Source organism: Doryrhamphus excisus, linkage group LG3, assembly GCF_037039965.1.
Source record: "Doryrhamphus excisus strain RoL-2023G ecotype Guam linkage group LG3, RoL_Dexc_Guam_v1.1, whole genome shotgun sequence".
Lineage (NCBI taxonomy): Eukaryota > Metazoa > Chordata > Actinopteri > Syngnathiformes > Syngnathidae > Doryrhamphus > Doryrhamphus excisus.
In genome coordinates this window covers 6,214,174-6,239,267 of record NC_136359.1, presented here as the reverse complement: position 1 = coordinate 6,239,267, position 25,094 = coordinate 6,214,174, and the positions used below count along the sequence as shown (strand labels likewise).

The following is a 25,094-nucleotide window of genomic DNA, read 5'->3' as shown; positions in this document are numbered from 1 at the left end:
TGCGCCAGTTGCAAAAATAAACCACAGAAAAACAACACGTGAAAAAAATAAAATGCATATACTTTTTGTATTGTCATTCATGTAAAAAATGTAAAAGACATAACATGTTGGCATAGAAACCACTTTATTTCTTCATAAATACAACTTGATTTCTGCAACATTTGGTACAAATTCCCACTTCTACTGCTGGAGGAAGAAGCGCACCAGCAGCCTGACGGTGTCATCGTTCAGACCCACCACCCGCTCATCCTCCACGCCTTCGTAGAGACGCATGCTCTCCGTGCCCCACAAGAGGTTCTTCCTGGGGTTATCCACGTCTGCCTGTGCCGACAGAGCTAGCGTGTTGAGCTGGTAGCAGAAGAAGGAGAAGAACTTGCCGTCGGTGATCACGGCCTGCGACACGAAGGGTCGGGTCACGTCCTCGAAGTTCCAGAAACCTGGGAGGAGTCAAACGAAACAAGCTCAGATGTTGCCTTCACAAACACTGTAAAAAAAAAAAAAAACCTTGATAGCATGCTTGAGCTGCAGTCCAGGCAAAGAGGCTTGCAAGGGCGTTAGCTCTCAGGAAGACCTCCACTTGATCGGACTGCTGCTTTCGGGCCATGCGGTCTCTGTGGTAGCGGTCTGGCACCAAGTGGAACTGAGTGTGGCCGTAACACGCCGGGTCGGGAAGCTTAGAACCTGGAGATTCCACACAGAAGGCAGATTCGGTTATACTAAAAGATGCTTCAAGTTTACGTAAGGAGGACAAGGTCATGGAGGCTACCTGTGAAGATGTGATTGGTGTACTGTCGTTTGAACAGAGGCATCAGGTTGGGAGCGTAGGGAACGTCAGGGACATCAGCGCTGTAGGAATCCTCCATTGGGACCATCTATGAGAGTCGTCACGAGGAACAAGTCAAGGCTCCGGTGTTCTTTAAGATGGATTGATGGTGCCAGAAGCCTCCAACATACCCAGTCCCAAAGTCCGATCTTACCTGAGGCAGCTGTTCTGTTATCCTGATCTGACAAAGCGGATGGTCGTCAATTTGGAACCTGGTGGGCTCCAGACTTCCTCTCCTGTGGCCCTTTGGGATGATCCTCTCTCCTCTCCTCCAGTAGAAGCCCACCTGGGGGTTTCGATCTAAAATACAACAACAAAAACACACTTAACTTGAGTGTACGAGTTAGTTGCGTTCACAGACACACCACGATGTTTGAAAAGTCCTACCCAAGCTGCAGAGGAGGAGCAGCGGGTTGTATACGGCGAGTCTGTGGGTGAGGGCAGTGAACAACGTCCTCAGAAAAGGCCCCTCGGTGAGTTCCTGATGGCGGTACACGAACACCTTGCGCTTCTTCACATGCCAGTGCTCTTGTAAAATCACGCGGGTTATCAAAGAGCGTATTTCCTCAAACGCCTCATCGCCGAGGACTTGTGTCGGTGCAGGCTGGGAGTTCTCCTGCCCGGTGACGAGCGGCCGCTGAGAGAGTAACTTCTCAGGCAAGCCGGGGATGTAGGCGGTCTTCGTAAAGTGCTGGTACCATCTATCCGCGTTGCGGGCAAACGTCTGCGGGTAAACGACGAATTTCTTCCGCTGGATGCGAGTGATGAGCCGGAGCTTCTCCTCCACCGGGGACGATTTTATCCGCTCTATCTGTTCTTGGACTTGACGCTGCCGGGCCGATTTGCTTTTGGCCGTGAGAGAGGGCTTGATGGGCGGATAAACAGCCTCCTTCACAGCCGCCTCTGTGTGGACGAGCTTGTGGTTCTTTGCTAGAAGCAGGTTGTGAGGAAAGCGAAAGGACAGCGGTGTGCGGGCCGCCATGTTGCTTTTACTTGTTCTACTGTTCACGTGCCGCAATGTAACCAAGCAGTGGCCACAACAGCGCCCCCAGCATGTGAAATAGAAAATAACATCTAGCACATATTTATAGATACATTAAAGATATGAAATAAAGTATTTCAATTCAGGAGGGGCTTAGAAAAATCACATTAAATAACTGAGAAGCACCGTTTAAGTCTAATGCTATTGTCATATACTCGTCTATAAAACAAAGACAACAAAAGCGTACATTCATGCATTTTCTGCCGCCAATTAACCGAGCATGATGTGTCAATGCCAAACAGGCGAAGAAATTCTGCCTCGTGACAGGTAAAGACAGAACCACATGATCAGAAAAATAATTGCTAAATATATATATTTTCATTTTAGGTATGAAAAAATTAATTTAAATCATTTTTGTTGTAATAAATTGCATTATTGCTCGTGTGGTTTGGTAAATGCAAATCGGCGTGTGAAGGTGAAAGCAATCATCAAATTATGCAAATGAAGTAGATTGTGGGAGGAGCCTACGGCAATAAAAGGCTGCCGGTCCCCTCCAGAAAGTACACCAGTATTTCCCTCTGTGTCTACAACAGTAACCGGCTAGCGGTCTCTCGAATCGGCTTCCCTTCATCATGACATGGACAGTGAAGAGTTTCGTGCTCCCCCTGGTGCTGCTGAGCATGTGGTGGCTGCAGGAAGGAGCAGCAGCCTGTCTGTGTGCTGCTGTGCATCTACAGACGGCGTATTGCGATGCAGACGTCGGTAAGTTGGACATAATGCTATTTGTTTTTTATGTGCTTAAGTATTTAATGTGAGTGCCTCCATTAATTATCCATGCAAGGTTTTGGAAGCAGCAAGCTGACTTGGACCATAGTGTCACACGTGATAGTAAAGAAGGCTGTCATTTCCGGTCGAGTACTTGTCAAATTTGTGTTGGTGCCACGTTAGCAACAGTAAAATACTAGCGCTGTGTTTTATATATATATATATATATATATATATATATATAAAGGGTAAATTCGGGTATTTTTAGAATTAATTACAGCTCCACCTGGACTTTGCGACTGCCGTGTGACAATTTCCGGCTCACTTCCTATCTTGGTGGGAAACTTCCGGTTAGCTTCAAATCTCGTTAGCTTACTTGTATAAAAAGTTGTATGCAGCTTCTTACCTGCTGACCAGCTCTTAATAGAGCTGGAAAGCTTGGACCCCAGAACTTAATCACATGTTTTATTCTGTTTTATTTTAAACATTGTTGAATAGTTTGTCTTTGTAGTCATCAAGGTGACGGTTAAAGGGAAGACGAGCGGCGACTTTGGCAAGCCCACAAAGTATGACGTCAAACTGATCAAGGTGATTGGAAAGGATTTATAGTATTGGATTTTATGCATATTTTTATTTTGGTTTTGATTTTTCCAGACGTTCAAGGGCCCTAAAAGGGGTTTTGATGCCATCTACACTCCATCTTTCCCTGCTGCATGTGGAGTGACTCTGACCAAAGGTGTTGATTACCTTATCACAGGTAAAAATAAAAAACTATGCAACTTTAAAGTCTGCTTTGACTATGAGCCTTTTCTTATTTTTCACCATTGCAGGCAAACTGGCACCTGACGGATCACTGCACATCACGCTGTGTGACTTCATTGCGCCCTGGAAGCGCCTGTGCAAGACTCAAAAGGGCAACTTGCTCAAGGGTTATAAAAAGGGCTGCGATTGCAAGGTAAGCAAACATCAGGACGAGCCAATAGAAATGACAAAGACTGCCGTTTTTGTTAAATCCCTCTTTGCTTGCTCCTCAGATCACTCGCTGCACCTCCCTCCCGTGCAAGATCAGTAGCCGAGCGGAGTGCTCATGGACCGACTTTGTGATGAGGTCGGACAATAGACAGCAGGCCAAACATTTTGCTTGCATCAAGAGACGTGATGGTTCTTGTACCTGGTACAGTGGGGGTGCCTCATCCAGATGGGGTTTTGGGGGGCTTTAAAAAGCCTTAGCTCATCATACAGGAACGCAGATGTCCATTTATAAATAAAACATTTGTAAGAAAGCAATGCTGTTTGTGGTTGCGTTTTTTTAAGTGAAGGTGCACCAATGTGGAGACATCAGACTCTCGTTGCAGTGGCGTTTGCTCGTAATCCAGCCTGCAAGCGTCGTGTACTGCTATAATACTGGCTACGTTTGAGTCCTGCTGAGACAATTTGTTCTGATTTGGAGGTTTTTTTTTTTTGTTTTTTTTTTTTTTTTTTTAGCAATGTCTTAAACTTTTGATCACCTGAAACTGCCTATTTCACTTTGTTTTCAATAAATGAAGTTCTTTTTATACATTACAAGCTTCAATTGTATAAAACAACCATATAAGCAGAATTACAGGAACATAAAAGTGCAATTCTACAGAACCGTGCGAGGGATATTGCTTGAAAATAAAAAAAAAATGGAAAACGTGTCACTTAAGCTCGTTCTTCATATGACTTGTTTTTAGAACGTTCTCCAATGTATGAAAGGTTTTCACTGCTTTTCTGTTTTTGAATATCAGTTTCAGTGATATATTTTCAGTTCAGAACAAAACCGGTGAATATTTGGCTTGCATAACATGACTCTGGATTTGTGAATATGGAATTTTCCTAATAAAGACATTTCACAGCATTCTGCAGATCCTTACGAAGGTTGCATTGTAGAAACAAGACCATTTCCATTTTGATGTCAAGGAGTGTATTAAAAGACATAAAAAGTAAAATAGAAACTTCGGTTATAGTTGTATGATGTTCCATTTCTATCAAAGAAATCAGAAAAAAAGGATGTTTATTTCCAGGCTTTGTTTGTGGAACATGGACTTGTTTCTGTGCAAGATGTATTGGTTATTCCACATAATCCATTTGTGAGGAGAGAAGTTGTGTTTGAAGGCCAACTTCCATGAGTCCAGTGCTTGCTTGTGAAAAAGGGATAACTTAACAGGTAACTTAGAACATTTAAAGTTACAAGTCAGCAGGAACTTGAGGCCACCACATTTGTAAAAACAAAATGTTGGGAAAAACAAACCAAGGACTTTTGTCACAAATCAGACATTTTTTTGACCCATTTGAAATGAAGTGCTTTGTGTCACACTCATTCTTGATTTTGAATATTGTAGCTTTATTTAAAAACTGATTAAGATTCAAGTGTGCAAATGATCAATTCGAGCTATTTTTCAACTGATCTTAAGATTTTGATCAGGTCTATATACAAAATGGCGAAGCAAGACCAGTTCTAAGTAATGTCAGACAACTGAATTTGTCCTGTTCGTAAAACATTTAGTATAACACTCCAGTTTGTCACATTTCATAACGTGAAACGATTTCTCCACAGTCTAAGTTAGCACTGACAAACGTTAGTGATCTTGAACCACCACCCCCAAGCCAAGATGCAATGCTCCGTTTCAGTAATGACGGTGTCGTATTTTAGAACTCACTCCTCTTCATTGTATCGCAAACAAGACTTTAGACGTAGAAACGAGAAAGTATCACCAAGAAAGTCACCAAAATATCTTCAAATTCGGAACCATAACCCCAATATCAGGTAGTTACCTTGTTTCTCGACGTTCAAAGGTAGCCGGATTCAAGGTAGAAGGTTCCCTGAACGCAACTCCAACATAGCAATGGCGACATGGCTCTATGAGCACAGAGTGTCTGTCACTCCCGTGTGACTGTTGGAGTAAACTGCAGTTTCCTATTGGAACAACCACCGCAGTCCACCTTCTTTGTAGCCATGTTTTATCGACACGTCTTCCGGACACTTTTGTTCCCGAGCAGGAAGGCGCACCTCGGCGGTTTGCAACGTTTTTACCGAGCGCAGGTAGCGTTTGACGGAAAACTCGCGCCTGCTCTCTTTCTTTTGTTTTGGGTAAAAGCTACCGAACACTGTAGCGGTCATCCAAACCTCCATGGTGGTGACTGTGGGGCAACACCTGTAGTGCCCCATCACCAAGAGGTTAGGGTCGTATTAAGGTGTTTGTTTGTGTTACATGTGTCCGGACAGAACATTAGAAACACCTAAAAGAGTCCATGACTAGAAAAGTATCAAAGATTGTCTATTCGCTAACAGAGCCGCTGTACATAATGTTGTAGCCGGTGACTGTTATGTTTGAATCCCACCTGCTTCACTTAGAGGCCACTTTGTACCGGAAGCGATGAGGTCCGCCTGGCGGAGGAGGCCAGCAGGAAGTATGGCTCCCAGGCTCCAAGCATCTTCTCCAAGATCATGGACAGAAGCATCCCTGCAGACATCATCTATGAGGACGACAAGGTAAATGTGTCGTGTCGTCACAGATCCCACAAATGCTCAAGTCATAATCTAGCAAATGTGGGTCTCATCTAGTGCTTGGCCTTTCGGGATATCAGTCCGCAGGCCCCGGTTCATTTCCTGGTAATTCCACGGAAGCCCATTCCCAGGATAAGCCAAGCCCACGATGATGATGCTGAGGTGAGATGGCAACGCGGTGCACTAGATCAGTGATTTTCAACCACTGTGCCGCGGCACACTCGTGTACCTTGAGAAACCGTCAGGTGTGCCGTGAGGAATTATCCAATATCACTTTTTATAATTAACATTTATTAATCATCATTTGCAAATATTATGTCAATAGCCATTATGTCAATAGTATACATGGACCCAAATATTCCAATTGTATTTGGTTTATTTGCTCAAACGGAAAGAATTGAACAGGGATGGAATATTCCTTTAACCAATCCAATTCAGGTATTTTATACCCGCTCAAACGGAAAGTTGTCAGGGTGCGTTCTTCTTCGTGGTGTTTTTCTTCTTCTGTTGTTTATTGGCGGTTGGCAAGCAGCTTTCATGTGCATTAGCGCCATCTGTGGAACAGAATCTAAACCCTTCTATACTTTATTCACAAGTGCAGTTTTATTAAAAAAGAAAATACATATCTATATAAAACATGTCCTGAGTTTAATTATAAAATATTAGCAAGATTGAATTTGATCTTTTCCTGTTTAAATTTATCCCGGGTGCGTTCTTTGAGCGCATGCTCAGATATGACGTAACACGCAGATCCAGACGTTCTTCACTTTTAAAAATGGAGGCCAGCAATCGGCACTGGACTAAGCAAAGTTTGTTTTTGATTCAAACTAAATTTCAAGACTGGACAGACGAAAAACTGTCAATACGGAGTTATTCCATCAAGTGGAAGAAAAACTTGGGGAAGTCGGTATCACGTGATGTTGATGTTTATGTTTAACTGGGCATGCCCTATTGACTATTCTGGTTGATTTTCACGGCGCATGTAGACAAGAGATTGGAATATTCCTTTCCATGGATACCATTGTTTCCCGAAAAGTCATTCGGAAGGAGAAAAACTTGTCATGTAAAAACGTGGCTACTGTGGAGTGTCTGTGGTGTAAAGACTGGCAGAGCAATGTAATATTGGTCCGTGTGGCAACACCTACCTTGTTCCTCCGATAGACTTATTGGTGCACGTGTGAGGTCGTGGTGACATTTTGTAACATTTTTGGTTAGTGGTGTGCCACAAGATTTTTCCAATGTAAAAAACGTGCCGTGGCTCAAAAAAGGTTGAAAAACACTGCACTATGTAGATACAATAACTTGGCTTGGCCCTCATGCAAGTGGGCTGTAACCGTGAAAAGTGAAATAACTTTGGACGCTGAAATAAACGTTTGTGTCATCATTCCACGCATTCCAGCTCTTGGGACATTTACTGGTGGTGGCCAAGAACGTGGCCGAGCAGGAATCGCTAACAGAAGGCTACCGGGTGGGTAAGTCGCTCAACCGCACTCGTGATGTTCACGTTCTCCATTCTGATGTTGATGTGCGGACGTTTGTGTTCCTGTCCACAGTCATCAACGACGGCAAACATGGCGCTCAGTCCGTCTATCACCTCCACGTCCACGTGTTGGGGGGGAGACAGATGACATGGCCGCCAGGATGAATGAAAGGCTTGTTATATTTGTTATTGACAAGAAGTAAGTCTGCTATCTAGCTATGTTAGCTAGCGTGTGTAAAATATGAGCGCTCATCTTTGTTTTGGCTGCAAATAAAGACGAAGATGTTCATAATTCAAGAGGACATAAATTCCAACACCCAATCTGCCAAACTGAAATATGCAAAAGTCATGCGGATAACAAATGTAACACATGTTCTTCGTAACATTGTCTTTTCCCTGCAGTGGTGAGCGGTCTCACCAATCATTGACCCCCCCACCCCCACCCCATCCCCACCCCCCCCACACACACTGTGTCAGATGTGGTGTGATTCCCTGACCTGTGGACGTCAAAGAGGTTACTTTGTGTCACTTTGGAAACAGGGTGAACTTTACTCCACATTTCCAATGCAATCACGTGAGGGACGCTTAATGTATATTAAATATGAATGCTGTGGTAGTAACAAAATTATGGCAGCAATAAATGAAGACTTGCTGAAATCCTAAAAGTGGAAATGAAAAAGGAATTTTTTTTTCCCAAAGAATATTCATTCATTTTCTACCGCTTATCCTCACGAGGGGGGCGGCACAGTGGTCGTGTGGTTAGCGCGCAGACCTCACAGCTAGGAGACCAGGGTTCAATCCCACCCTCGGCCATCTCTGTGTAGAGTTTGCATGTTCTCCCCGTGCATGCGTGGGTTTTCTCCGGGTACTCCGGTTTCCTCCCACATTCCAAAAACATGCTAGGTTAATTGGCCACTCCAAATTGTCCATAGGTATGAATGTGAGTGTGAATGGTTGTTTGTCTATATGTGCCCTGTGATTGGCTGGCCACCAGTCCAGAGTGTACCCCGCCTCTTGCCCGAAGACAGCTGGGATCGGCTCCAGCAACCCCCGCGACCCTTGTGAGGAAAAGCGGTAGAAAATGAATGAATGAATGAATGGTTAATAATGGATGGAGCCAGTGACCTGAGCTAACTAGTTAGCCTCCAATTTATTTACTGTAAAGTTAAGGGTTTGAAATGGAGTAAGAAAGAAGGGCACATCGAGAAGCCAAAACCCTACCACTTCCACACATAATGGGAGGATAAGGATCAGTGGTAGAAAATGAATGAATGAATCCTCACAAGGGTCAGGGGGGGTGCTGGAGCCTATGAGGCGGGGTACACCCTGGACTGGTGGCCAGCCAATCACAGGGCACATATAGACAAACAACCATTCACACTCACATTCATACCTATGGACAATTTGGAGTCGCCAATTAACCTAGCATGTTTTTGGAATGTGGGAGGAAACCGGAGTACCCGGAGAAAACCCACGCATGCACGGGGAGAACATGCAAACTCCACACAGAGATGGCCGAGGGTGGGATTGAACTCGGGTCTCCTAGCTGTGAGGCCTGTGCGCTAACCACTCCCACACCATGCAGCCTCCCATGGAATAATTATACTATAATTGTATCCGTTCCAGGGTGTAAAAATGTCATCCATTAGTGTGGAGTTGCATCATTACCTCTTTTTCCCTGATATGCAAACAACAAAATGTAAGTGTTAATGTAGACGGAACAGGAGGGCCTTTGCAGAGCGATACCTAGTGACACCTAGTGGTGCTATTTAGGTAATGCTGGGATTACTCTGTGCTGTCCCACATCAAGTGTAATTTAGTGTACATGCATGCAGGTTTGGACTGGCCTGGTCGCTAATGGCTATGTAATCAAGCGTACTAGCCAAGCCTGAGCCCATGTCGCTGTATGAGTTCCATTTCTGCTTCTACGGTTATCATCACACTTGCCGCTGACATCACTGACACCCTTACATTGGCTTAAGAGCCCTGCGTTTAAACGATAACCTGAAGAATGCTGATAATGCACATCAGGCCATAACATTAGGTACGCCAACCTCATGCTAGCCGATTCAAATTGGCCGCCTGGGAAGGACAATAATGGGCTGTCGCTAATGTCAACAGCAGTCATCTGATGTGAACACAAACAAGGCACCCAGGTGTCAGCTTTCGGGTCTTTGTCACCTTGACGAGTCGCGACCTTGGCTTGTGTCGGGCGGTGGATGTTTAACCGGGCGCCGCGGCCTCTCCGGATTGCGTAAGTCTTCCTGGGAGGTGTGGTGGAGGGGCCGCTTGCATGGCCTGCCCGCCAGGCAGGCTTCCTATAGGCTGCAGCTCACTTCCAGTGGGGGGGTCAAAGCGGAGCACCTGCACAGGTCGGCCTAACGCTCCTTTCAGGTCTTCATCAGATTCCTTGCAGGAGGTAAGAGGATTGTTGTTGTTAATGGCTTACATTGTTATCATTATTCTAATATAATATTTCACTACAATGTCTTTTCCAAATGGACCAGCCTTCCACTGATGGCCAATGAAAATGCAGCAGTGTTATTATTATTATTGGTCACCGAGAACCATGCGGTTTTTTACTCTTAGATGTCAACTTTTTTAATTTCCCTTGGAGGTCTCAGAAAGTCATTTGAAATTTCATGGATGATTGTTCATGTTTAGATCAATTATGTCGTGTTTTATCCTTGTGGTTTCTGGTATCAGATTTGATATACTTTATAGACTTTATAGGAAGGACACACACCAGCAAATACAAATAGACGGTGTAGACATTGAAAGGGTGAAGGAAAATACATTTCTGGGGATCACAATAGATGAAAATATGAGCTGGAAACCTCATATTACAAATATACAACATAAGGTGGCCAGAAATATTTCAATATTGAACAAAGCAAAATTGGTTCTCAATCAGAAATCACTCCACACTCTTTATTGCTCTCTGGTTCTACCATATCTTACTTATTGTGTGGAAATATGGGCTAATAACTATAAAAGCAATCTTCACTCGCTAAATGTACTGCAAAAAAGGTCAGTAAGGATAATTCATAATGCCGCCTACAGAGAACATACTAACTCCTTATTTCTAAAATCACAAATACTTCAACTTGCTGATATAGATCATCTTCAAACAGCTAAAATAATGCATAAGGCTAAAAATAACCAATTAGCTAAAAATGTCATCCAATACTTCTCTACAAGAGAGGAGAAATATGATCTCAGGGAAGAACTAAATGTGAAACACTTATATGCTAGGACTACGTTAAAAAGCCATAGCATTTCAGTATGTGGAATCAAACTATGGAATGGATTGAGTAAGACCCTCAAACAATGCACAACGATGAGCCAATTCAAGAAACAATACAAGCAGTTGATGTTTGCTAAATACAAGGAAGAAGAGTCTTGAACCAGTCATGATGTGCTATATATATCACTATATTGACACTTACTATGGTACCCATTATGTCATTGGATGCTCATATCACCTCGTACTTGGTACGTGACAAACATAAAATAAAAAAAAACTTAAACTATATTAGGAAAGCAGGAAGTGAACAAATGTAACAGTTAGTGATTGTAAAAGTACCAGATGGAGGGGTAGGATTTAATAAGCTTTGCTTCTTCCTACTCCTTTTGGACATGTGGAACTGGGAACTGATTATGGGATGCACTCAATTGTAATCTATGCATGTTCAAATGAAATGAAACCATTACCATTATAGACTTAATACTGTATATACTTTATAGAAAGCAGCTGAACAATGGCCACAATTTACATTTTGCACTGTTGGATCTGAAGGAGGCAAAAAACATTTGTCAGCAATGTATGATTTATGATCTCCATGTCATGCCCGTAACGTTGGAACACACACACACACACACACACACACTTGACTTGATCTTGACTTACCACACTCTTTATTCTGCAACACTTGTAAACTTTGGCCCACAGGAATCTTGAGCAAAAGTTCTTTTCCCTGTAAAAAAAGGTCAAAAAGGTCAGACTCGGGTGTTGTTGGGACGCCGCCTGTCCTAGTAGCATCATGGCGGTACGCTAAGCTTGAAGTGGCTGCAAAAAAAGGTCCCTAAGGTCCAGGTCCACATTCAGGAATGTATTTTCACTTTTCAACGTTACATTCCACTTGCATTGGGCCCAAGTGGGGCTGATGGCTCACCCATTAGAGCCACCCTGTGCTAAAACCTCTAATGCTCCCCTCTCTACTGCTGCCTACAGGACCGGAGTGGAACAGCAGAGGCCAAAATGATTATTTCACATTTTTATGGCCCTTCCTGCCACTCCAATTGTGCTTATATCTACATATAAGATCTGTATCTATATATCTGGTGGGATACATTGTGGTCATCTACCACTGTTTCTTCGAGAAAAAGCTTTACATATTCAAGGATTTCAGGCAAGTAAATCCCCAAAATATGTACTAGTATGTGTATTACCAAACAGCTTGCTATTTGCTGCAGTAGCCACTCACTATTGTAACATGCAATACTGCCACCTAAAGGACTGGAGTGGAACTGCATCATGGGATACATTGTTGTGGTCTACCACCATGTATTCATTCATTCATTTTCTACCGCTTTTTCCTCACGAGGGTCGCAGGGGTGCTGGAGCCTATCCCAGCTGTCTTTGGGCGAGAGGCGGGGTACACCCTGGACTGGTGGCCAGCCAATCACAGGGCACATATAGACAAACAACCATTCACACTCACATTCATACCTATGGACAATTTGGAGTCGCCAATTAACCTAGCATGTTTTTGGAATGTGGGAGGAAACCGGAGTACCCGGAGAAAACCCACACATGCATGGGAAGAAGATGCAAACTCCACACAGAGATGGCCAAAGATGGAATTGAACCCTGGTCTCCTAGCTGTGAGGTCTGCGTGCTAACCACTCGAGCGCTGTGCCGCTACCACCATGTATTTCTCACAAAATCAAAAGACCAACTCACCCAAAAACATGTTACACAACCAAGTGTAGTGACAACAGTCTAATGATTTGGATGGCATGAGAAAGTAGAAAACGACACATCGCTAGCAAGTGCTGTATTGCACAACACAGCAGAGCCATTTTTGTAATAACAGGAAGAAGGAAAGCTTGTGTTCAAAGTTGAATACCCCAACCGACAATTTAGAGGGCTCATAATACTTCACTGTGATTGGCTGGTGACTACTCCAGGGTGTACACAGCCTCTCCCTCGTGAGGATAAGTGGCATAGAAAATGGATGGCTAGATGGATCATAATACTTCAAATATACTCCAAATACAGCTACCGACGTACTACGAAGGTAATTTGACAAAACTTTGTACCAGGCAACTTTAGGAGGCTTCATTCAATAGAGGCGTTAACCAGATCATTTTATCCAAAGGCAGACTATGGTATTGTTGTTGTTGTTGTTGTACACTATGCCCACTAGATGGCACAATTTCTCCACAAGCGGGACACAAACTTGCCGGAGGCTGTTGTGGCTCGTTGACAAAGTGTATGTTTGGTCTTGTCTGCCATGCTGGCTGAGTCCAGGCAGCTTTACTATTATTTAGGTGAAAGGTGAATGAAGACTAGCGGGTGCAAGCCAAAGATGTCCCAACTGCGTCTGCCACAAATAAACTTTCAACATCAGGGTCCAGCAGTGTTGCAATGTGAAGCGTATAAAGGAGACCAGTCCTTCCAATGTGGCATGAATGCTCCTATTCTGTGTAACAGCAGTGGAGGGAAGATGGGTGATGCTGCGTTGAGCAACGGGCTGACGGCCGATGTGAAAAGGTACACGGACAACAAACATCGCCTTGAATTGGAACATCACATCATTCGATTTCAATATATTAATTCCTAGCATGTCACGCCAAAATGGGGACCTGGCTTTACCTACTCTCACCATCGACTCCACTTCAGAGTCCAGAAGCGGGACACGGAGCGGAACCTCGGCTGAAGAACAGGACAGACCCAACCCAGGTAACACCTTTGGGAGAGATTGGGGGGGGGAGAATGTACCTTTATTCTATTTATTACTATGTCTTTTCTTACTAAAAGGATGAATCTATTATTAATGTAACCTTCCTGACACGGCGGCACGGCGGTCTAGTGGTTAGCGCGCAGACCTCACAGCTAGGAGAACAAGGTTCAATCCCACCCTCGGCCATCTCTGTGTGGAGTTTGCATGTTCTCCCCGTGCATGCATGGGTTTTCTCCGGGTACTCCGGTTTCCTCCCACATTCCAAAAACATGCTAGGTAAATTGGCGACTACATATTGTCCATAGGTATGAATGTGAGTGTGAATGGTTGTTTGTCTATATGTGCCCTGTGATTGGCTGGCCACCAGTCCAGGGTGTACCCCGCCTCTCGCCCGAAGACAGCTGGGATAGGCTCCAGCACCCCCCTGCGACACTCCTGAGGATAAGCAGTAGAAAATGAATGAATGAACCTTCCTGACACCTAGTGGCCAGTCAGTGGAATACTAAAGCAATGGTTGCTGTCAGCCACAACTCTAGCCAGTCTCTACACTGCTCACCATGCTAACACTCAGCAACTCAACAGTAGCTAACGTTAACATCACCGATATTACACATCTTCTAAACATTCATTGGTTCCATTGCAAAATAAGTGAATTCACCCACACATAATGAACACATTATTCATTCACTCCTCAGTCACACACACTGGTGGTGGTAAACTACGTCTGTATCCACAGCTGCCCTGGAGTAGTCTGACGGAAAGTCTGGCCTTCTGGTTTCTGGATGACCATCCCTTCCTTCCTGCTGCCAATTTAAGCCAAGAAAGTACAATTTGCTTCAATGTGCGTTTATAAAAGCAGTACCAGGCTGTAAAACAGGCTGTAAAAACGCTGCCTTTACTTTACTTGATTTGTTCCTGATTGTGGTTGTGGTGGTGGAATGCAACTGCACCGCATCATGCTGGCAGCTGTTTCCAATATTTTGGTTAGCGTGCTTAATGTAGAAGGATATGCGCCAAACATGGTGGCCAATGAGTGTACTGTAATAATATTACAATCCTGCAAAAACGAGGACACTACAACACTGTGCGTGTCAAATGAGGGCTCAATCCAAAAAACAAAAAGCAATGTTTGTAGCAAGCAAACAAAACGACTTAGCTTTGAAAACCAGACTAGCAGGTAAGCACGCAACGGGACACACCTTCTCGCTTCATCTCAAGTAACAAGACCTCGCCTCCCTGGCGGGGTGACAGAATCGGCATTTAACACACCCACACAGGACATCCAGCCATGCCCGCACTCCTGTCTCACTCCTCGCAGCGCATTGGTTTGGTTTAGGTGCTTTGGTTTTGGTCCTGGTGTGACTTATCCATGGCGGGTAAATGCAGCTGCCCCTGTTGCCCCCCAGAGCCAAAGGCCATACCGTTGAGGCCGCAGGTTGTCGCGGCGGCCGCCCTGACTCCGGCAGAGCAGCTGTGGACCACCAGCAGGGACCAGGCGGTCAGGCTGAGGATGGAGCCCTCGGGGCCTGCGGCGGACACCCCCATCACCGTGCATCAAATGTTCCTGGAGACGGTGGAGAGCTTCGGGAGTCACCCGGCCTTGGCCCACAAGAAGGATGGCCAGTGGGTGACGCTGACCTGGAGGCAGTACTACGACCAGTGTCGAGCAGCCGCCAAGAGCTTTCTGAAGGTTGGTTTGCGGTTAACAAAAAGTCCTTTTGGGGGTTTTCCTCCATTTTTATTAAGCTCCTTGTGCTTAATTGCAGTTTGTGTATTGAGTTCACTCAATACTTAAAAATACCTTGTCTACAGAGGCACGTACCGTATGCAAGGTATGCAAGGTGTCAGTATGCTAGGTATGCTAGGTGTTTAACTGACCTGAAATGACTAAAAATGCTTACTTGGCACAACAATGTAGAAATATTATTGCCGATTAACAATTACTTCCTAAATCAGTGATTTTCAACAACAAGTGTGCCATGAGAAATCGTCATGTGTGCCGTGAGGAATTATTCTATATCGCTTTTTTAAATTAACATGTATTAATAATTTTCTGCTGGACTGGACAAAATAAATAAATAAATAAATAAAATTAATAATAATAATTTCTGCTGTCGCGAGTCCGTAATCAGGAAAAAAGCTGAAAGAAGCAAATAACGTTGGTTATTGGTGTGCCGCAAACTTTTTCCAACGTAAAAAAAACAAAAAAGGTTGAAAAACACTGTCCTAAATTGTAATGTTTGGAAAGATTCTGTATGAAATGATATCCTTTTGTTCACTCATTTCATCGCGCACACATCTTATCAAGCGTCAATCGTTTTTGTCACAAATCACAAGCTGCCAGACAGACGCCAACCCACCTGCACTGTCCCTCAACCGGTAAAATGACCTAGATTGCATCACAACACTCTCAGTCACACTTACAGAGTCTTTCCTTCTCAATCATGAATGAACCACGATAAGCTGCTTTGACATGAGAAACATGGGAAAACAGGGAATTCTAGCAACCCGGAACCCACCCAGAAGCACCAGTAACTGCTGCCATCCTCTCTCCGGGGGAAGCTAATACTGTACATGGGTGTGTAACATCTACAGCTTGTGTTACAGATCCCGTTTCAAGGCCGTGTTTTTGTGCCACACGCGACTTACAAAACTGGATGTCGGTCAAAAGTAACAGAGGCCAAGTGTTAAAAATGCATGTGTGATCTCTCTCAGCTGGGCCTGGAGCGGTACCATGGCGTGGGGATCCTGGGGTTCAACGCCCCCGAGTGGTTCATCGCGGACATGGGTTGCATCTTCGCCGGGTAAGCCGCAGGAAACCGAACACCGCAGGTGTTGTTTGTAGGTGCAACAATGCTCCTGTGTACAGTGACCGCCACATCTGTCGCTCTAGTTAAAGACCCAATGTTGGTATCGGGCATGCATTCCTCCGACGGTTGGATGATTATCACCATGATCACACGGCTAGATTAAATTATTTACATTACTGATCAATCTGCAGATTAATTCCCTGTTTCTTTATGAAATGTTCACTTCAAGTACCTGATCCAATGTGTGTTTCAGGGGCCTGGCAACGGGAATTTACACTACCAACTCACCCGCAGCTTGCCAGGACGTGGCGGCAAATTCAGAAGCCAACATCCTGGTCGTGGAGAACCACATGCAGCTACAGAAAATCCTGCAGGTGCTGGTCTCTAATATGAACTCCATGGCGGTCAGTCACTGACTCCACCCTGTCCTTTACCCGAATCTCTTTTGGCAGGTCAAACATGAGCTGACGCATCTTAAAGCGATTGTCCAATATAAAGGAGAGCTGCAGGAGAGGCTACCATCCCTCTATACGGTGCGTTCACAACTTCAAAAAGACGGGGACATGGCTAAAACTTAAAAGTGCTTCACATTTTAGTGGGCAGAATTCATGAAGCTGGGCCAGGATATCCCCGACAAAGACCTGGATGATTCCATCAATAGTCTTCGAGCTAACGAATGCTGTACCCTCATCTATACGTCAGGAGCCACTGGTCCCCCGAAAGGAGTCATGCTGAGCCACGACAATGTGAGTGACCGGTAAACCCTTTTGAGTTTAAAACAAATAAAGATGGATGGTACCAGTCTTCAAGAAAGTGGACCAAGCCTCAGCATGGTTGGGGAAGTCTATTTTCGAGTACTGGAGCAAAGAATCCAGAAGTGAAATATGTTTTTCACCTTAGTTGCTGAACACTGGAGCAGCTGTAAAGCCTCAGGAGACTTTTGGGAATTTGCCCAAGTCGTCCATGTGCTCTTTGTGGACTTTGTGGACCAGGGTCCCAAAGGTTGCTGCTACAACATCAAGAAACAAGATCTCTGTCTGTATTCAGAGCAGCAGATATTAGACTATTACCATCTTTAAGGACTGAATACGTAGGCGGAGTCAAAATGTAGAGGGCATCCAGGGAGGTGGTCTTAGGATCCAATCTCAGCTATTTGTCCATGATGTGATCCAGATGGTCATCATCAAGTTGTAACCTGCAGTATTTATTTATTGAGCCAGGATGAGACTCTACACCAGGGGTCTCAAACTCAATTTACTTGGGGGCCACTGGAGCTAGAGTCTGGGTGAGACTGGGCCGCATCAGGTCCCCCCCCCCAAAAAACGCATTTATTAAAAACAGAAAAATTAATAAACTTTGCTTTGGTTCCGATTTTCTACAATAAAAGCTCTGATAAAACATTCCACTGTTCTCAAATATCTTAATTCGTATTTTTCTACACAAAATAAGATGAAAAATAAATAAACAAATCAAGAATAGAGAAAATCAATCAATCAGTAATAAATAAATATAATAATAATAAAAACTTAAGAAACCACATATAGTTGGTGGGTAGACAAATTATTTTTTTCAGATTAAAATGAACAAAGCATTATTAGAGCCCTGTAGACATGACAAAACACGACTATAGTCACATTTATACGCAACTGCAGGATCTTGAGACACATGCTAACTCGCAAACTAGAGAGCTAGCGACCTTAACGGTAGCCTTCAAGTTATTTCCTTTAAACTTAAATAGCCAAAAACTTACCACTTCCACATGGATAGGGAGGATAACTATTAACAGTTATTTAAGCTTTAACATGAACATTAATCAAACGTAATAATTTTTTCTGGGTACATGATACCATACAGCATCCATATCAAACTTGCGCGGGCCGCACTAACATTAAACTTTCATATCAAGGTGGTGGCCTCAAACTAGTGTCCTGCGGGCCACATTTGGCCCACGAGCCGTGTGTTTGAGACCCCTGCTCTACACCTTTAAATCTGTTGCCAAAGTTCCCAGTTGGAAGAGGGTTGTGCCCCATGTGTCCAGAAAGAAGTTCTGCTTCAGGCGGAGGAGTTGAAGCATCTCAGAGTCTTGTTGAAGAGTGAGGGAAAGATGGCAGCATCAGCTGTCCAGAAGGTTTTTTGTTGGTAAAAACCGAAAGATAGCAGATACAGAGTGGAAATGAGCTTCCCCAGCGGAGTGTCCAAGTTCAAGAAATGGAAAGATGGATTGTGAGACGGACTGATGCAACGTCATCAGTCATTAGGTTTTTTGTTGGTCGTGACCAAAAGAACAGCAGATCTTTAGGTAACAGCTTTGTTTTCTCATGAACAGCTCACATGGACGGCCCAACGAGCAGGACTCATAGCCGACCTGAAATATGCTGAGGAGTCTGTGGTCAGTTATTTACCGCTCAGCCACGTGGCAGCACAAGTCAACGACATGTACATAACCATGAGGTTTGGTGCCACCACCTATTTCGCAGAACCGGACGCCCTCAAGGTGAGACTAGCCGATATTGTCCTTGAAGAAAATACTAATAAATAGGTTTTTGATGAGTATGTAATTTCCCCTGAAGGGATCATTGGTAACCACGTTAAAAGAGGTGTCTCCTACCTCATTCCTTGGAGTTCCTCGCATTTGGGAGAAGATGGAGGAGAAAATGAAGGCTGCCGGAGCCAAGGCGTCCCCACTGAAGAAGAGAGCAGCCAACTGGGCCAAGTCCATCGGACTGCAGTACAACAACAGCGCCATGCACGGGTGAGACCCGAGACAGGGTCCAGGTTGATTTCAGACCAGTTCCACCTGTGATCCAAATGACATGCCTCCGCATTGTCCGTTCTTGTCTTTATTGTTCAAATATTTGCGTTGACAGGGAGAATCGTGTTCCATGGGGCTTCACACTGGCTAACCAAGTGGTCTTCAAGAAGGTGCAAGCCGCCCTGGGCCTGCAGCGCTGCAAGATATTGTTCACAGGCTCGGCCCCCATCTCCAAAGACACACTGGAGTTTTTCATGAGCCTCAACATGCCTTTGATGGAACTGTACGGCATGAGCGAAAGCAGCGGTCCGCACACCGTCTCCACACATTCCGACTACCAGACTGGCAGGTAAGCAGCAAAGCACCATCTTGGAATTGCGTCAAATAATTTGAGGAAAGAAACATCAAGCGTGAAACATGCCAACATTCCCAGCTGTGGGAAGGCCATGCCAGGCTGCAAGGTCAAGCTGGACAATCAAGACAACAAAGAGAACGGCGAGATCTGCTTCTGGGGCAGAAACATCTACATGGGCTACCTCAACAAGCCTGACAAAACAGCAGAGGCGCTGGACCAAGACGGATGGCTGCACTCTGGTGACCTGGGAAAGTTTGAGCGAAACTTCCTGTTTATCACAGGAAGGAAAAAGGGTGAGGAATTTTAGTTTGTCATCCTTTTCATTGACTCGGTGCTGCAATTATTGAGTGTTAGGGAAAACAAATAATACGGTGATTTCTTTGTTGATGTTTGTTCGGCTTCCACACACAGAGATCCTCATCACTGCAGGAGGCGAGAACGTGGCGCCCGTGCCGATCGAGAACTCGGTGAAAGCTGAGATGAACATCGTCAGCAACGCCATGCTGATTGGCGACAGACGAAAGTTCCTGTCCATGCTGCTCACGCTCAAAGTAAGCTGCGGTGCATTGCTGAAGATGATAACTCCATCGATAATCAACTTCCCGTCCGCTGCCACAGTGTGTCGTGAATGAAAACGGCGAACCGACGGACCAGCTGACCGACGAGGTCATGGAATTCTGCCAGCAGATTGGCGTGAGCGCCACCAGGGTGACAGAGATCATTGACAACAAGGAGCCAGCTGTATACAAGGCCATCCAGGAGGGCATGGAGCGCATCAACGCCAAGGCCATATCCAATGCCCAGAAGGTCCAAAAGTTTGTCATCCTGGCAAAAGATTTCTCCATCCCTGGAGGGGAGCTCGGTGAGTATGGCGGCGATGCCGTCAGTGGCCCCGTCACACAGATTTCTTACAAAATGGCAGCATCGGAGAGATTATGACCTACTAAAAAGTCATCATTCTTAGAAGGTCATAATTTTCAGACAAAAAACAAGAAAATTTAGTTTTTGAAATTAGAACTTAATTCTAAGAAAGTCATTATGACATTATGATATAAAATGTCAAAATAATGAGACAAAAAGTCATCATTCTAAGAAGGTCATAATTTTCAGACAAAAAACAAGAAAATCTAGTTTTTGAAATTATGACTTTCTTAGAATGAAGTCATAATTTCAAAAACTACATTTTCTTGTTTTTTGTCTGAAAATTATGACCTTCTTAGAATGATGACTTTTTGTCTCATTATTTTGACATTTTATGTCATAATTATCACTTTTTTCCCCATAATGTCAATGTTTTATTTCATAGTCATAATTTTCTTATGTCATAATTTTCACTTTCTACCTCATAGTTTTCCCTTTTAATGTCATATTTATGACTTTCCCAACTCATAATTGTGACTTTTTTTAATCTCATAATTGTGACTTTTTTATCTCATAATTTGGACAATCCTACATCATAATTTTGACACTTTATCTCATAATTATGTATAACTTATCTCATACTTTTGACTTTTACGTTGATAATTATGACTTTATTATAATTATTACATAATTATGATTTTCCTATCTCATAAATTTGACTTTTTGTCTCTTAATTATTATTTTCTTATCTCATAATTTGGACTTTCTATCTCATAATCTAGGCTTTAATGTCATTTAATGACTTCCCTACCTCATAATTTGGACTCTTTATAACTTATCTCATAATTTTGACTTTCTACCACATAGTTTTCCCTTTTAATGTCATATTTATGACTTTGCCAACTTATAATTCTGACTTTTTTATCTCATAATTGTGACTTTTTTATCTCATAATTTGGACTATCCTACCTCATAATTTTGACACTTTATCTCATAATTATGTATAACTTATCTCATATTTTGACTTTTAAGCTGATAATTATGATTTTCCTATCTCATAAATGTGACTTTTTGTCTCTTAATTATTATTTTCTTATCTCATAATTTGAACTTTCTATCTCATAATCTAGACTTATTAACGCCTGTCATATTAATGACTTTCCTACCTCATAATTTGGACTATCCTACCTCATAATTGTGATTTTTTATCTCATAATTTGGACTATCCTACCTCATAATTTTGACACTTCATCTCATAATTATGTATAATTTCGCTCATACTTTTGACTTTAATTGTAATTGACTTTCCTAGCGTATTGACTTTCCTAGCGTATTATTTAATTTTGACACTTTAGCTCATAATTATGATTTACCTATCTCATAAATTTGACTTTTTGTCTCTTAATTATTATTTTCTTATCTCATAATTTGGACTTTTTACCTCATAGTTTTCCCTTTTAATGTCATATTTATGACTTTCCCAACTCATAATTGTGACTTTTTTAATCTCATAATTGTGACTTTTTTATCTCATAATTTGGACTATCCTTCCTCATAATTTGTACACTTTTTACACCTCATAATTATGTGTAACTTATCTCATACTTTTGACTTTTAAGTTGATAATTATGACTTTCCTATCGTATAATTTAATTTTGACACTTTAGCTCATAATTATGATTTTCCTATCTCATAAATTTGACTTTTTGTCTCTTCATTATTATTTTCTTATGTCATAATTTGGACTTTCTATCTCATAATCTAGACTTTAATGTCATTTTAATGACTTTCCTACCTCATAATTTGGACTTTTTGTAACTTATCTCATAATTGTAACTTTAACGTCATAATTATGACATACCATCGGGATGACAGCGTATATACCTTTAAAAGTCTGAATCCTGTAGAAATCGTAGCTGTTACAACAACAGAGGTGAACTCAGAGATGAGCAGATTGCGTGTGTAGGCCTACGCAGCATCTCGTGGACTCATCAGCTTCCAGTCAAGGTCACATCATCTTGTGACGCCACAGCATTCCAGGCGACATTCCAGCAGCGTTCTAAAGCAGATCATATCACGCTGTGAGATTCAGGTGAAATGTTCACGTTTTTCTTTGTGTGCGTGTGTGCAGGCCCCACTATGAAGCTGAGGAGACCCATTGTTCTCAACATGTACCTGGACAAAATCGATGAGATGTACGCCGAGGAGAAAAAATAAAGAGCCACAGAAGAGCTCCAGCAAATGTGGAATTGAAGAAGAAATGGACAAGTTTGTAGCTGAAAACAAAAAGCTCCTCATGATTTTTGTTGTTCTTCTGGAACATTCTTTAAGCTCGTCTTAAATACATTTACTATGCACTTTTTGTAAATAAAACCAGCCAATCACGGCTAAAGTGCAACATGATAGGGCAAGCCATGTTGGGCAGGCTCACTTGACAACATATTAACACCACTTATGGTAACGTCAAATAAATCAACATACTCTTTGTATGATAAATGTCGTAAAAACACAATCAAAGTCCTCATGAAGGATTTATTTTGGGATTATATTAGCCTCATAAATTGGCTGGTGAGAGACTATATTATCAATAATCTTGCAAAATGTAATGAATCGAGGTTTCTTACACTCAGATGTCAGATTTTTTTACAGGATTCCCAAATGTCAGAATAAACTGCTGTAAGCTATTTTAATCATCACTAAGCAGTTGCACAATTTCATAGCAAATATCTATAATTATTATTATTATTTTCCATGTACAGTATATGTCATCATCATGGCAATGTATCTTTAATGTTGTTTTTTTTTCTCCTGTAAGGACTCCTATATAGGAGTAAATGTCTATTTTTGTGATAAATATATTGCATCTAACAGAATCTGATGTTGTTCTTGGTGTTGACTTCATGCTAAGAAAATAAGTGTAAAGCCGGGTGTTTAGTTTGCTACAAACATTCCGGTGGTTGCAGTGTGTACGGTTGAAACCACGATGATTCATTCATTCATTCATTCATTTTCTACCGCTTTTCCTCACGAGGGTCGCGGGGGTGCTGGAGCCTATCCCAGCCGTCTTCGGGCGAGAGGCGGGGTACACCAATCACAGGACACATATAGACAAACAACCATTCACACTCACATTCATACCTATGGACAATTTGGAGTCGCCAATTAACCTAGCATGTTTTTGGAATGTGGGAGGAAACCGGAGTACCCGGAGAAAACCCACGCATGCACGGGGAGAACATGCAAACTCCACACAGAGATGGCCGAGGGTGGAATTGGACCCTGGTCTCCTAGCTGTGAGGTCTGCGCGCTAACCACTAGACCGCCGTGCCGCCCTATGATGATTCATATTATGGGCAAATTTAGTTCAAGTGATTTAAAAAGGAAATGACACAAAACTTTACAACATCACACTTGTAATATTACAACTTTTTTCAGGTAATTATTACACCGTCATACCTTGTCAAGTCATCCCTGTCTGTTATGATGACAGAGATGGGGTACATAAGCATCCCCAAAAAGTGATGTTCTTTGAGAACTTTCCATCTACGGCAGTGCAATCCCAACTCACAAACATGTCTATACTTCCTCATTGTGACTTGAATTGATTTCAGCCAGGTGCATTCAGGGACACTAACATCACAACAACGTCTTTATTATGGGTGTAGGTGTTGTGTAAATAAACAAATAGACAAAGAAAAGCAGTAAGTGGATATTCTTATCACTATCCGGCATAACTCTTACATACCTCAAACACAAAATACAATCGACAATCAAAAGAGTGCATTCAACGTAAAAACAAATGATGTGGTGTCTTTAAACGGTTAAAGTGTGAGTCAAATGTTCTGCTCTCATTAGAGACTGGTATTCTAGATTTTCAGAAATGTGTGATATCTTTCAGCATGTTTGAAAATGTCAGCACATTTGGAGCCGCTGATACATACAAATATATCATGTCATTTGTCTTTTTGTTGATAAAATACAGTCAAAAATAGCATATTTCACACACAGTTGCAAATGCTAATTAATTCATGTGAAAACTGTGATTAATTTGATTCAAATTTGTCATCATTTGTCAGCCCTAGTTAAGAGATACTGATGTTTAACTGATTGTTATTTTTGCACCATTCTGAAGGATACTGGTACCTTCTAGCATAATCTAGACCAGGGATCTCAAACTCAATTTACCTGGGGGCCACTGGAGCTAGGGTCTGGGCAAGGCTGGGCCGCATCAGGTTTTCCAAAAAAAAAAAAAAACGCATTTATTAAAAACAGAAAAATATACAAACTTTTTCAGTGCTTTGGTTCCGATTTTCTACAATAAAAAAATTAAAAAGTCAAAAACTTACCACTTCCACACAGATAGGGAGGATAACTATTAACAGTTATTTAACCTTTAACATGAACATTAATCAAACGGAATAATTATTTCTGGGTACATGATACCATACAGCATCCTTGCGCGGGCCGCACTAACATTAAACTTTCATATCAAGGCGGGGGCCTCAAACTACTGGCCCGCGGGCCTCGTGTTTGAGACCCCTGATCTAGTCTGTTTTAAACAACTATACATTTAGAACAGGGAATATGCATGTTTAGACAATGACAGTCAATACATTTGGATATGGAACGTTTTGTTAAAATGTTAAAAATAGAATCACTTTAGGTCTATTTCCAGCGAAAAGATAACCATTCAAGTAAAAACAATGCACTTTAGCTCACATTGTGTCCAGGCTATGAATCATTTTGAAGCGTAACTGTATGAAGAGGC

The 25,094-nt window shown here is 42.7% G+C and overlaps 4 protein-coding genes across 6 annotated transcripts; 3 read left to right on the top strand and 1 right to left on the bottom strand.

Annotated features, from left to right (window-relative positions):
• Positions 1 to 105: 105 nt before the first annotated feature.
• Positions 106 to 1,884, bottom strand: mrps30 (mitochondrial ribosomal protein S30). The gene is made up of 5 exons (XM_058071716.2): positions 1,211 to 1,884; positions 978 to 1,123; positions 767 to 872; positions 505 to 681; positions 106 to 437 (listed from the first exon to the last, which is right to left on the bottom strand). The coding sequence occupies exons 1-5, from the start codon at positions 1,803 to 1,805 to the stop codon at positions 181 to 183; spliced, it is 1,281 nt and encodes a 426-aa protein (XP_057927699.2). The 5' UTR covers positions 1,806 to 1,884; the 3' UTR covers positions 106 to 180.
• A 476-nt stretch (positions 1,885 to 2,360) lies between these two features.
• On the top strand, positions 2,361 to 3,857 carry LOC131128653 (metalloproteinase inhibitor 2-like). Its single transcript, XM_058071718.2, has 5 exons — positions 2,361 to 2,567; positions 3,082 to 3,158; positions 3,225 to 3,327; positions 3,401 to 3,525; positions 3,605 to 3,857. Exons 1-5 carry the CDS (start codon positions 2,438 to 2,440, stop codon positions 3,788 to 3,790), a joined length of 621 nt encoding a protein of 206 aa, XP_057927701.2. The 5' UTR covers positions 2,361 to 2,437; the 3' UTR covers positions 3,791 to 3,857.
• Positions 3,858 to 5,196: 1,339 nt separating this feature from the next.
• Positions 5,197 to 7,871, top strand: hint2 (histidine triad nucleotide binding protein 2). Of its 3 annotated transcripts, none has more exons than XM_078789296.1 (5): positions 5,197 to 5,358; positions 5,947 to 6,084; positions 6,180 to 6,261; positions 7,499 to 7,567; positions 7,653 to 7,871. In XM_078789296.1, the coding sequence occupies exons 1-5, from the start codon at positions 5,204 to 5,206 to the stop codon at positions 7,725 to 7,727; spliced, it is 519 nt and encodes a 172-aa protein (XP_078645422.1). In that variant the 5' UTR covers positions 5,197 to 5,203; the 3' UTR covers positions 7,728 to 7,871. The 3 variants fall into 3 exon arrangements, with proteins under 3 accessions (XP_078645422.1, XP_078645421.1, XP_057927702.2); XM_078789295.1 differs by having other exon boundaries at positions 7,499 to 7,571; XM_058071719.2 differs by lacking the exon at positions 5,197 to 5,358 and adding an exon at positions 5,407 to 5,634 and having other exon boundaries at positions 6,157 to 6,261; positions 7,499 to 7,571.
• Positions 7,872 to 9,932: 2,061 nt separating this feature from the next.
• LOC131128499 (long-chain-fatty-acid--CoA ligase ACSBG2-like) lies at positions 9,933 to 23,199 on the top strand. Its single transcript, XM_058071401.2, has 15 exons — positions 9,933 to 9,998; positions 13,299 to 13,358; positions 13,429 to 13,547; positions 14,955 to 15,238; positions 16,264 to 16,352; positions 16,612 to 16,732; positions 16,811 to 16,891; positions 16,955 to 17,104; positions 18,685 to 18,852; positions 18,929 to 19,110; positions 19,226 to 19,459; positions 19,544 to 19,758; positions 19,877 to 20,016; positions 20,084 to 20,327; positions 22,458 to 23,199. Exons 2-15 carry the CDS (start codon positions 13,312 to 13,314, stop codon positions 22,541 to 22,543), a joined length of 2,160 nt encoding a protein of 719 aa, XP_057927384.2. The 5' UTR covers positions 9,933 to 9,998; positions 13,299 to 13,311; the 3' UTR covers positions 22,544 to 23,199.
• Positions 23,200 to 25,094: the final 1,895 nt, after the last annotated feature.